The following is a 13,076-nucleotide window of genomic DNA, read 5'->3' as shown; positions in this document are numbered from 1 at the left end:
TGCTGATTCTCTGTCTGTTACTTTAGATGAAAATAAGGAGCCCCTCCCCACGCCCCTCTGAGATATTTGGTTACAAAGAACACAATGGTGCTCTAGGAGGATGATAGGGTGGGGGGGTGGGTCGGGGGGGGGGGGTTACCTTGGTTGGTGATTGGCTAATGGTTACACAAGCTAAAACATCGTTATGACATCATAAAGCGGCCAAAATCTGATCAGCTCATTTTCAGACAGGTTTTTATAGAAATGGATCAGGACAAAAAGAGAGAGAATCTTTTTTCCTGTGTTGATGTAGAAGAGACATGAAGAAGAGGGGACACATGTTGATGTAGAAGAGACATGAAGAAGAGGGGACACATGTTGGTTTAGAAGAGACACGAAGAAGAGGGGACACATGTTGATGTAGAAGAGACATGAAGAAGAGGGGACACATGTTGATGTAGAAGAGACATGAAGAAGAGGGGACACATGTTGATTTAGAAGAGACATGAAGAAGAGGGGACACATGTTGATTTAGAAGAGACACGAAGAAGAGGGGACACATGTTGATGTAGAAGAGACATGAAGAAGAGGGGACACATGTTGATGTAGAAGAGACATGAAAAAGGGGATTTTGCTAAATAGGTGACCTTTAAATCTGAATTTCCGTGCAAATGAAAGCATATTTTTGACACAGGTTTATCAAGAGTGTATTAGATACAAGTTTCTCTTCCTTTTCTAGGTTTCGGCTCATCAAAAGTAAACAAACTCTCAGACTGGAGCGGCTCTCTGTCTGAGTCCAGTGGAGGCTACAGCTCCTCCACGCTGCCTCGCATGTCCAGCCTCAGCTGCCACCACTCAGGTCAGTGCCTTAGTACACATCGAGGTACTAGTACTCTACTCGAGTATACTTCTTTATACTACTTCTCTAATCTCAAAGGGAAAATGTGTACTTCTTAATTGTTACTTTTCAATTATACATTATATATATTCTTCATGGCCTTCCTGTCCAGTGAAAAACGTGTCTCTCCAGAATTGAATTTTTGTGATGAACTAAAGGATGAAAATAATGCTACTTTTTGAGCTAAATAAAGTATTTGAAAACCCTCTTGGATCAACTGTTAAATGTATCGTCACAAAGCTGAAAACAGGGCTGCTTTTCTTAGAAACTCCTAAGAAGTTGACTTTTTAGAGATACCTGGTTCTCACAGTACTTTTACTTCAGTAGAGGATTTCAACAGCGTGTTTAGAAATGTGAAACTGTGTAAAACGTTGGTGATGATGATGATGATGATGATGATGATGATGACCTTTTTATCCCTCTTGTAGCAGGTAAGATTCTCACAGATCAGAGGAGCCTCTCAGGGTCTGACATCCCGCCCCCTGTCCCCTCACGGACCAATCACATCACTGAGAACTTGCTCAGGGACAATCAGGTACCATCTGACTTACATTTATTAGTTTTACAAACTTTATGATTATTTATTATTTGAGAAGGAAAAATAAAATAAGAATTACCAGAATGATTGTGTTGAAATATATTAAACCAGAAACTCTCGAGTACTGACTATAATCATGGGTTCGACTGTTCTTTATTTTGGAGACTTTTTCTAAATAAAAGCTCATTTAATTTCGGATCAACCTCTCATTACATTTGGAAATCAGATCTCTGATCAGCAGAATTCCCCTGAATAATATAATACCCTAAAATAGGCAGTTTTAAATTATTATTTTTTGCTAATACAATTAACACGTGAGTACAATTTTGAAATTCATGATGTCATTTTGTAGGGTAAGGCCTTTCTACTTTTACTTTTGTATGTTTCCCACTACTTCATCGAAATAAGTTATGTCATTATTGATTTCGGTTTATTTCAATAAGAAATATAAGATTTTTTTCGGGTTTTCTCCTCCAGGCTTCTGGTAAAGCTCTTTCCAAGATGGCGGCCCCTCCTCCAATTCCCATTAAGCCCAAACCGTTCTCCACGTCGGGCCCCCCCACCTTCTCGAAGCCCCCGTACAGCACGGGGACGTTCCCCGGTAAGGTGCGGGGGGGCCACCTCTCCAGCCACAGCAACACTCTGCCGCTACCCAATAAGCATGAGGTCGCCGCCGTGCGACCCTACACCCCCGACCCCTCTGAGGCCCCCGCCCCACCGCTTCAGAAACCTCAGACTCTGGCGGCCTCGTATATCTACTCCATGTACACAACGCAGGGGAAGGGATACCAGCCGGGGGGGGGGACGCTGCCCAGGACCAAGCCCAGAGGTGAGGAAACAACAGAAAATTACTGTTTTGTTATTACTTTGACTTTAAGGTAATGCAGTGGCACCTAATCTGGTTGGGTTTATACTTGTAGATAGGAAATGTACCTGCAGGGTTCCTGCTTTGGAGTTGGTTTCTGAATGGTTGAATGCACTTGTTGTAAGTTGGGGGAAAATACATTTAAACTTAAACAATTAAACTATTTTTAATTAGGTTGAAGTGTTTTCTTTGTTGTCCTTGACTGGTCAGTTAAGAACTAGTGGTAGAGTCTAGAGCCCTTTAAATTGTGGCACCTTAGGTTTCAATGTAGTCATTACCTAAATATAGAGAAATCCTTATTATAAAGTTCACCATTTTGTTCTGGTTTCCACATGTCCCGTTCTTGAAATGACTTTATATTAGGGACTCTTTGAGGGAATGTCCACCTCGATACAAGGAGGAAGAGATTACATTTGGTGGATGTCTAATGGGATCCAGTGATGATAAGTTGGACTAAAGTGAATGTACACTTTGGTTATTCTATTTTAAGATCTTTTCTGCATTTTCTAGGCATTTATTCGTATAATTATGTTTCCTTAAGATTGAGTGTCAGTTATACAGTTAGAGCTACTACAACTCCCTCAAAGATTATTATTAACTCTTGATTATTTTCTCCCAACTTACAAGAACTATAAAAACTCGAAGAAGATTTACAGTTAACAAAATAAAAGCAGGAAGTCTTCATATTGGAGTAACTGTAAGCAGACGATGTGTTTGGTTGATAAATGACTTGCTCAAAATACTTTCTGTTTCTTCACTAATACTTCCTGTTGTGTGTCCCCCCCTCACAGTGTATGGAAAACCTGTGCTCCCAGCGAACGGGGCGCAGCAGTTTGCCCCCTCAGACATCATGAACTCTGGGTTGTGTTTCCCTGACGGCGGCGAGACCGACATCAGTTACGAAGTCGTCGTTGCAGACGTTGGAGTTGGAGACCGAGCCAATCCGCGACCTCTGAGCCCGACCAAGCTCCTCCCCTTCCTGTCCAACCCCCACAGGAACCCCAGCGGCCTGCACCACGCGCCCCGACCCCTGAAGAAACGCAGCTCCATCACAGAGCCCGAGGGCCCGGCCGGTCCCAACATCCAGAAGCTGCTCTACCAGAAAACCACTCTGGCCGCTATGGAAACCATCCCCATGGAGACAGTGGGTCCAGGAGGGCTGTTAGTTCAGCCTCACGAAGACGGCGTTGAATTTATGTACAAATTTGACGACAAAAACCAGGTGGAAAGCCCGGAAGAAAGCCTAACTCCGCCTCCTTTACCTCCTCGCTCACCAATCACGCCGCCAGAGGACAGAGAGGAGGAAGAGGAGGTGTGTCGATCTTCATCCGTCCACAAGGAGTTCCCACCATACCCTCCTCCACCTTACCCCACCTGTGTGGAGGCGGATCAGGGGGAGGACGTTACAAATATGAAGCCGCCGGAGGTCACGGGTCAGGTGCCGTCGCCCCCGGTGAGATGCTCATTTGTTTGTATAATATAATACACCCAGTTCAAAGTCAAAGCCAACTTTATTGTCAATCTTTCAGTTTTTGTACAGAGAGATACAAAGATATATATAAAAAATATGTATATACCCCTATATATATCAACACACACATTTAGACATAAAGACATAAACGAACACTTGATTAGCCTTAAAGTTCTAAAGTTGCACTAAAAGCCAAATCCAGAGTTATTTCCCCCTCTTGTTGCAGCTGATTGGAGGAGAGGCTTACGGAAACGAAAGTGCGCATGCTCTATGTGCCCAGTGATGAATGAATGGAAACTGTTGGATGATCTTGGGATATTTTCTTGAGTCAGGCCTTTTTGACGTCATGCGATCCTCGTCTCCAACGCTGCTCTTTTAATTTATCAACTGTTGCTTCACCAGGGTGTCCGTGGGTTCTTTAAAAAAGTATTAAAAGTTGATAGCCTTAATTTTCGCTTAATTGATTTATTAAAAAGTATTAAACGGCATTTTCCAAGGTATTACATTTCGTAGCTTGTTTTCAATAAGTATATAAATGGTCCAAAGAGGTTGTATTCTACAGTGTGCCTGAATGTAATCATTGCGTAGGTGTGTAGTGTGATTCTGTGTAGTTTATTTATGGCATCCCGTTGGATGTGACCTCATCTGAACAGGACATCGCGCGCTCACTGCTTGATAGCGCGCAAAGGTCCGTTTACGCCGTTTGTTAAAAATCGTTATGGGGAAATGCAAGTTTGCGTCCAAATGGTTGGAAGATAAGGAGGAAGGACAATCAATACTGTATATAGTCAATGTGAGGTAAAGTGTGTCGCCAAGGTAACCGGTTAAAACTCCAAGTGGCGATGAGGTCTTAAAATATATGGAAAGGGTCTTAAAGAAGGTCTTAAAAGGTATTACATTTGACTTCAGGATTCCTGCATATACCCTGTTCATAGTGACATCACTATGTAACATTTGCACTTCTATTGGCTAGTGCTCATTGTACGTGTACGCTAAGGGGCGGGACATCTCTTGTTGACCAATCACAACAGAAAAAAGGGTTGCTGCAGCACAGGCAGTATGAGAAAAATAGAGATATTTTTGAACATTAAAGCGTGGAGACATGTCACAGTGGAGACACAGAACACAAATCAAACCTGAAAATAAGCTTATTATGTCCTCTCTAAAACACTTTACTTGTCCTCCCTCTCTCAGGGTAAGAGGACGATCCTCCGTAAACCCGGCTCGGAGCGGATCGATCACAGCATGCGGGTGAAGTTCAACCCTCTGGCTCTGCTGCTGGACGCGTCTCTGGAGGGCGAGTACGACCTGGTGCAGAGGGTCATCTACGACGTGAGTCCCACTGCCGTCTGGGTCTTTTTTGTGATTTAACATAATTTATTTTGTACTTGAGGTTAGATTGAGTATAACAGCGAATGATCTCCATGCAGTACATACAGAGGTGGGATGTAGTGGAGTGCAAATACTCTGTTACTGTACTTAAGTACATGTTTCTGGTATCAGTACTTTACTCCACTACTTATTTTTCTGACCACTTTTTACTTTTACTTCTTACATGTTGAACCCAAACACCTGTACTTTCTACTTCTCACATTTTCCAAACAGGCTGGTTCCTTTAGTTTGAATGTGTGTTTGGTGGCGTGATCATTATTATTTAGAGTCATTGCGTGCCTATTGATTTGAACACGATCCGTGTATCCATCATTTCCTGGTCTTCTCTAAAGAAGAGGGACCAATGAAAACGTTGTCATGTTGCCGTTGGTCACCATGGAAACATTCATTAGCTAACAATGACATTATTGTTCTATTAATATAAAGGGAGGTCAGGTACTCTTTAAAACAGCTGCTAGTTATGGGTACTTTTTACTTAAGTACATTTCAAAGCCTCTTTACTTCTACTTGAGTAAAGAAGTTTAGTCAGTACTTCTACTTTTACCAGAGTATTTTAAACACGAGTATCTGAACTTCTACTTGAGTAAATGATGTGTTTACTTTTGCCATCTCTGAGTACATACAGTACATCTGTAATAATTGACATCATGGCAGTTAAACATGTTGGTTTTTGGTGGATGATGCTGTATTTAAATGTGTTTTTTCTGGTACAATTGAATGTGACTTTTAAAATCTTCATTTTAAAATCATTTGTATTTTCTGTTTTAGTGTAACAGATTAGACGATGTGACTGCTGGGAATGTTTGGAAAAAGTTGTGCTTTAAATAATTTCTAAATCTATTGAATATTGCGCTGAAAAGAATGACTCCAATACTCCCCTGTGGCTCCTGCAGGTGGAGGACCCCAGCATGCCGAACGATGAGGGAATCACCGCGCTGCACAACGCCGTCTGTGCCGGACACACGGAGATCGTCAAGTTTCTGGTTCAGTTTGGAGTCAACGCCAACGCTGCCGACAGCGACGGGTGGTGAGTGTTATCAGAAACAAAATCACTGTCTAGTCATCTTCAGTCAAATCAGAAGGTGTTGACTTTAGTCCTGTTGAAAAAGGAAATATATTAGACTTAGAAGTTATTATTCGTTCATAGCAGCTGACATCTGACCATTTGAGTGGTCATTAATCCGCTGCTACTTTTTTGATGAAGGTAGCATTATAGAAATATTTGGTTCCTAATGTTCATCATCCTCAAAGCTCGGAAATGCTCCTTCACACTGGAAAAAATGCTTCAACAACAAGTAGAACAATTATGAATGCAAGGAGTTTCCACTTGTAATAAGTAAAACAGTGAAAGTGAAAATCCGCTCGCTAAGATTTCCTGATATTAGTTGCAATACTTCGATAAATGAGATCTTGAAATTAGCTAGAAAAACTAATTTTGAACTATATTTTTAACAGAATCAGGAAATGCTGTGTTACAAAATAAGCCAGAAATCTCCTCCTAGAGCACCATTGTGTTCTTTGTAACCAAATCTCTCTCAGAGGGGCGTGGGGAGGGGCTCCTTATTTTCATCTAAAGTAACAGACAGAGAATCAGCACTTTTGAAACAGGGCTGAAACAGAGGGGATTATGTGTAATGCTGCAATGATCTGTTTTGTGTTTCAGCCAATCAGAGACAGGCTCTGTATATATCTGAGACCTATAATATATTGATGAAAAAAACAGTATAATAGGAGACAATTTAAGTTGTTTCCCATACTCCTCCCCCTCCCCTCTCAGGACCCCCCTCCACTGCGCCGCCTCCTGTAACAACGTGCAGGTCTGTAAGTTCCTGGTGGAGTCGGGCACGGCGGTGTTCGCCACCACGTACAGCGACATGCAGACGGCTGCCGACAAATGTGAGGAGATGGAGGACGGATACGCCCAGTGCTCGCAGTTCCTCTACGGTGAGAAAATAATTCACTGCAGGATAGCTAGAATGGTTGAATGCTAACATGCTAACATGCTAACAGCTAATAGAATCGGACAGAGCTGCAGAAAAGTGGATTCTAGCTACAGTAATTGAATATATATGATTCTGAAATGGGCAATTCTGCAGCGAGATTACTTTCACTTTTGGTACTTCAAGTATATTTTGATGCCAGTACTTTTTGCTTTCACTTAAGTAAGATTTTGACTTTCACTTGTAATAGAGTATTTTTACTATTCTGTATCACTACTTGTATTTGTATGTTTACTCGTCGTCCCCAGGGTCTGACCCAAATTTGCTGATACAGCTTTTAGTTTTCATGCTCCGCAGATTTGGAACAAACTTCCTTTCTTTTAAATCAAGGCTGAAAACCTCGTTCTTTAATGCAGCTTTTCCAGAGGTCCTTTAACTATGTATATGTTTTATCATTGCGCTTCAGCACTTCTTGCAGCATTATGTGTATTAACAATGTCTATTTTGAACTAATTTCTCTTTTATGGATTGTCTTTTTGTTCAACTAATGTTGTTCTTACAGTAATTATGATGTGTTATTGCTGTTTTGTAAAGCACTTTGAATTGTGTCTGAAACGTGCTTTTTTTCTCATACTGATATTCTGAACAATCTGTGCTGTTGCATTAGCTGTAAAGTGTCTCTACTGTAGGCTATTTTTATTATATGTACAGCACTTTGGCTCAACCAAAAATCGTTTATAAATGTGCTATATAAATAAAACTTGATTTTATATAAATAAACTAACCTTAACCTTAACCGCTGCTTCCAGGTGGTTTCAGGGGTCTTACTCCACCAAACTGTTGATACTACTCTCTGACAGAAAGCAAACACTTATAAACACGTTGTAATTGATTTAGTTGAGATGATTCATGTAGCAGCCAAAATCATATAGGAATGAAACAGATAACACCACCGCTGAGGCACCAGTTAGCGAATCTTACGCAGGTTAATGATCCAAGTCCAGACAAGAATCTCTGTTTGTGCATTTATTATGACATTACATTACATGTTGGACCCTTTTATCCAAAGCAACTTACATACTCAATACTGTGGGCAATCCCCACAGGAGAAATTTGTGGTGAAGTGTCTCAGGGACACAACGACATGCAGTGGGGTTTGAACCAGTGACCCCCTGATCCCAACACCAACGCACTAACCCACTGCACCACACGCCCTCTATTATATGATCCAATATCATTAATAAAGAACAATCATCAGGTTTCCTATGTTTCTTTCCTTTAACCGTTCCTATGCCTTTCTTTCTTATGGCTTGAATCACCCTGCTCTGTTCACACCTTCTCCTGTCTCCAATATATACACAATTACACCAGGTGCTCTAATCACCCAGTGCCCAAAACGGCCTTCAAGGTAAAAGCAGAGAAACAACTTTAATACTAACAATAGCTAAGAAAACATTTACTATAAACAGCAAGAAAATACATATTTAAGTATTAAATAATATAAAGAGATATATACGATACCAGTCACCTCTGTGGAAACATCGGTTTAACTGCCTTTTTTCATTTATATTTGAGTGTTGTATGTCTTTTAAAAATGGACCTAGAGTCTCTTCAATAAAGCTGCTGCTGATGATGATGATGATGATGATGATGATGATGATATAGCTCCAACAGTTCATTCCCCTCCTCTGTGTTCGTATCCCTCGCAGGCGTCCAGGAGAAGATGGGCGTGATGAACCGCGGCGTGGTCTACGCTCTGTGGGACTACGAGGCGCAGAGCGAGGACGAGCTGGGCTTCAGCGAGGGCGACTGCATGACGGTGCTGCGGCGGGACGAGGAGGTGGAGACCGACTGGTGGTGGGCCAGATGTGGAGACCATGAGGGGTACATCCCCCGAAACATGCTGGGGGTGAGGAACTGCACTGAGATCATCTGCTAATAGATTAGATTACCTTATTGTCATTACATAATGCGAGCAGAGTGTAATGAAATGAAGAGGGTCTAACCAGAGTCCAAACAGTCAGTTATATACACGTCTATCAGCAGTCTGTACACAATAAATGCACTATACAAGTAAAGGTATATAGATGTCAAATGTATAAATACAAATAAATACACTGAGGCGTATATACAGCAGTAATGTTTAAAGATCAACTCGCTTCAGCATGTCTAATAGAAGACATATATATAGAATTTAGACATGAAGCAGTTTATGCAAATGATTTTAAGCTGAAGCTATTAGGAGATTATATTTTCAGATTGTAACCCTTCCGCGAAATGTCTACATTTAATTCGTTTTCATAGAATAATAAAAAAAGGCAAAAGTTAAAAACATAAACGAGCAGAAAAGCCGAAACATGCTGGGGGTGAGGAGCTGCACTGAGATCATCTCCTAATACAAGACTTATATATAGAGAATATAGACAAAGGCAGTTTATGCAAATGATTTTAAGCTGAAGCCATTAGGAGATTATATTTATAGATTGTGTAAGCCTTCCGCGAAATGTATAGATTTAATTCCTTTTCATAGAATAGTAACAATGGTGGAGCAAAGAGAATAGACATGCAGAAGACTGTGGGTCTTTATGGTGGAATACGAGTCAAAATGACTGTCACTTTCACTTTAAAGGTCCCATGTCATGCTTTTCTGGTTATTACCCGTCCCCTTGTGTGTTATGTAGCTTTTTCTGCATGTAAACGGTCTGCAGAGTCAGAGAACGCCTCGTTGGGGAATTCTCTTTTTCCATTGTTTTCTTCCTGGGTATAGTGAAGTGCCCATACCCAAATGGACCCATTGGTCCAAATGGACCAATCCGTGGAGCCGTTAAGTTACGTCCGTGGAGCCGTTAGGTTAAGTCCGCGGATTGGTCCAAATGGACGAATCCGCTGGCTTCCTCACACACACTCAATCTTTTCTCCTCCCTGAGACGGCGGGACACGGCGAGGCTGTGAGTCGGTGTATGGGCACACACACCAACTCCCAGCCAGGCTGCGGGTGTGTGTGTGTGTGTTCGGGCTGGTTTCGGGCTGGGTCTCGCTGTCTCGCAGACGGCCACTGGGCTCACAGGGAAGGGGGGGGCAGGAGCTCCAACAAGCCGGTTAGGACAGAGAGTGAATACACATACTATACAGAGATGCTGTAAGAGAAACCAATGTGACTTTGGAACATTGCACAATATACATTTATTTTAGTAGACCTCAACAATGGAATTATGATCAGTAGAAATGGCCATGACATGGGACCTTTAAAAGGTACTGTAATCTGTCATTATTTCCTATGATGTTTCCTGGAAATATCTATATATTTAGCACTAATAATAGGGGGGTAAAAACATTGGGCACCAACAATGTTTAAGTCTAAAAACCCACTTGTGCAGATTCGATCAGGTTCATTTTTTGACATATTTGATGACCGTCATGTCTGTGAAAACTATCAATTACAATTCCACAGTTGCATAATATAGGATATAATAGGATTTATTAATTTTCTAAATCAGTCATTTTCATTTGTATACAATGTTTATGTGCATGTCAATGGTCTGCAAAGGCTAACATCCCAACATTTTCCTCCACAGGGACTTTTCTCCCACACAAATAAAGGGCTTTATGAGCATTAAGGCATGGAGACATGTCACAGTAGAGACACACAATATAATATGAACCTGGAAATGAGTTTCATCGGGCCCCTTTAAAAGAAAATGGATAATGATTTTCGTCTCCGTCCATTCATCTCTACAGGAGATTGAAATTGACCTACTTTCCTTGTTCAATCGAGTTTCAAATCAGCTCTGAGAATCCTGTTACTCAACAGTCTTATTTCAGTGTTTCCATGTTATCTTAATGGTTATTTAATGGGAACTCTTTTCCCTTTTATTTCCCAGCTGTATCTGAGGATCAAGCCGCGGCAGAGGAGCCTCGCCTAACGCACGGCCGACAAATCTTCAGAAGAACCAAAACGTTGTGAGAAGGGGTTTCAAAACCTCTGGACTCAAGGTGGTTGGTGTAAAAAAAAGAAAAAGAGGGACAGATGTTTCCTGAACTGCCATTTAAACCTGTTTGGTTTTTCAACTTCAGCACAAAGAATGTCACGATGAACTGCCGAAGACACAGAAGATACAACAAAAGCTTCCTGTGGTGATAATGAACAGATTTAGACTTTGACAAATGCATCAAATTCATTTTGTTTTCTGTCTCAAAGCCTCAAAATGTGAAGATGTTTTCAGGTTCATCTTGTACATCCTTATTTCTTATCTAAGGTTTCATTTTATTTTTATTAAATAGCAACAGTCGACATGGAGAGAATGGGAGGAGCAACAATTGTCCCAAAGCTAGAATTCAAATACAGGAAGTGGCACTTAAACCAAAAGTCCACCATTTATTTATTTTTCGAATTTTTTGAAGTATTTCAAATTACGATCCCTTAAAGCATCTACTAGTTTGAACAAATGAAGCAAATATTTAAATTATGACACACATTTAAGAGGTGTTGTTTGTATTGTATGTAGCCCCAAAGCCCCCCCAAAATGCTATATAGATGTGTGTGGACAGGACAATCACTTGTGAACGACATCATAATTTGAGGAGGCAAAAAACCTGTAGTTACAAAATAGAAACTTGTTCGAACACAAAAGTAAATAGTGTGAACATGGAAGCTACTAGTGCTAATCGGGTAATACAGAATTTAAATAACCCTTTGTTTCTTTGGGGCTCTGTCGTACAAATAATGATTATCTTGGTCATGTGTTTTTCAGTTTTTATTGTTTGCACATTTGCAAATTCAATCAAATCCATCTTACACAATTACATGGGTTTAATGTTAGTTTTTATGTTTACGTTCCCCGATCACATCATGTTCTTTGTGTTAAAGAAAAGCACTTGTTTTAAAAGACAATAACATTGTTTTATTGTCTTTTAAATTGTATTTATATTGGTGTGTTTTTTTTACAACAGTTTGTCCCTAACAACTTAAGCCAGAAACATATTTTGTGCTTTCATTTATTTGATCAATTCTGATCCCATATCAATCTTTTTTGTTAGAACCGAGGACTTTTCTACAAACGCCTGAAATGTGGAAGCTCTGTGTTTTCTTTTGGATCATTACATTTTCCAAAATAAAAGCCTGATCTGCTCAAATCACGTCCAAAAATAATAGTAAATCAGAGGATGCACGTTTTAATGTTTGATTCAGCCAGGCTAGCAGTTTCCACCTGCTTCCTGTCTTTGTGCTAAGCTAAGCTAAACACACGTTGGACCTTTCTCTGCTCTGGAAACACAGATATGAAACTGATATCTTCATGTCTGGGAAATACAAAGATGACTTTTTTAAATAAAATGATATTTACAACTTCTCAATGTGTCTTTGTTAACCCAATAAATATACATAATTTAAAGAGGTACTTTTATGCTTGTTGGCGTGTTCCCTTTCCTATGGTGTGTTATAGGTTTTAGTGCATGTAAAGGGTCTGCAAAGGCATGTCCCCCCCTTTGCCTGAAACACCTCCATTGGACTCCTCTGTTTACTTCCCTAACATAGTGACATCAATATGTAACACTTGTGCTACTATTGGTTAGCGCTCCAACACATTGTGATGAGGGTTGAGGGGCGGGACATCTCTAAGCAGTTGACCAATCACAGCAGACTGGGCTTTGGTTTCAGACAGAGGGTGAAAAGAGGTGTTGCAGCACAGGCAGTATGAGAAAAAATAAAGAGCTTTTTGAACATTAAAGCATGGAGACATGTCCCAGTAGAGACACTACATACTGATATACACCTGAACATCAGCAGGAGAGGACTCTTTAAAGAAGAGACACTACATACTGATATACACCTGAACATCAGCAGGAGAGGACTCTTTAAAGTAGACACTACATACTGATATACACCTGAACATCAGCAGGAGAGGACTCTTTAAAGTAGAGACACTACATACTGATATACACCTGAACATCAGCAGGAGAGGACTCTTTAAAGTAGACACTACATACTGATATAC

At 40.6% G+C, this 13,076-nt stretch overlaps 1 protein-coding gene across 2 annotated transcripts in view; it reads left to right on the top strand.

Moving 5' to 3' along the window:
* LOC307028284 (apoptosis-stimulating of p53 protein 2-like) overlaps window positions 1-12,431 on the top strand; it is a 35,646-nt gene extending 23,215 nt beyond the window's left edge. For both annotated transcript variants that reach the window (XM_079663175.1, XM_079663174.1), the window contains exons 10-18: window positions 719-838; window positions 1,306-1,412; window positions 1,893-2,244; window positions 3,072-3,733; window positions 4,946-5,083; window positions 6,037-6,170; window positions 6,921-7,087; window positions 8,793-8,992; window positions 10,965-12,431. In XM_079663175.1, the coding sequence (XP_079519301.1) occupies window positions 719-838; window positions 1,306-1,412; window positions 1,893-2,244; window positions 3,072-3,733; window positions 4,946-5,083; window positions 6,037-6,170; window positions 6,921-7,087; window positions 8,793-8,992; window positions 10,965-11,006 (1,922 nt within the window). In that variant the 3' untranslated portion in view covers window positions 11,007-12,431. The remainder of the gene's footprint in view (window positions 1-718; window positions 839-1,305; window positions 1,413-1,892; window positions 2,245-3,071; window positions 3,734-4,945; window positions 5,084-6,036; window positions 6,171-6,920; window positions 7,088-8,792; window positions 8,993-10,964) is intronic.
* Window positions 12,432-13,076: the final 645 nt, after the last annotated feature.

This window comes from Notothenia rossii (assembly GCF_949606895.1).
Source record: "Notothenia rossii genome assembly, chromosome: 1".
Lineage (NCBI taxonomy): Eukaryota > Metazoa > Chordata > Actinopteri > Perciformes > Nototheniidae > Notothenia > Notothenia rossii.
Note: the sequence above shows the minus strand (reverse complement) of the source record. Positions and strands in the feature narration are given on the sequence as shown.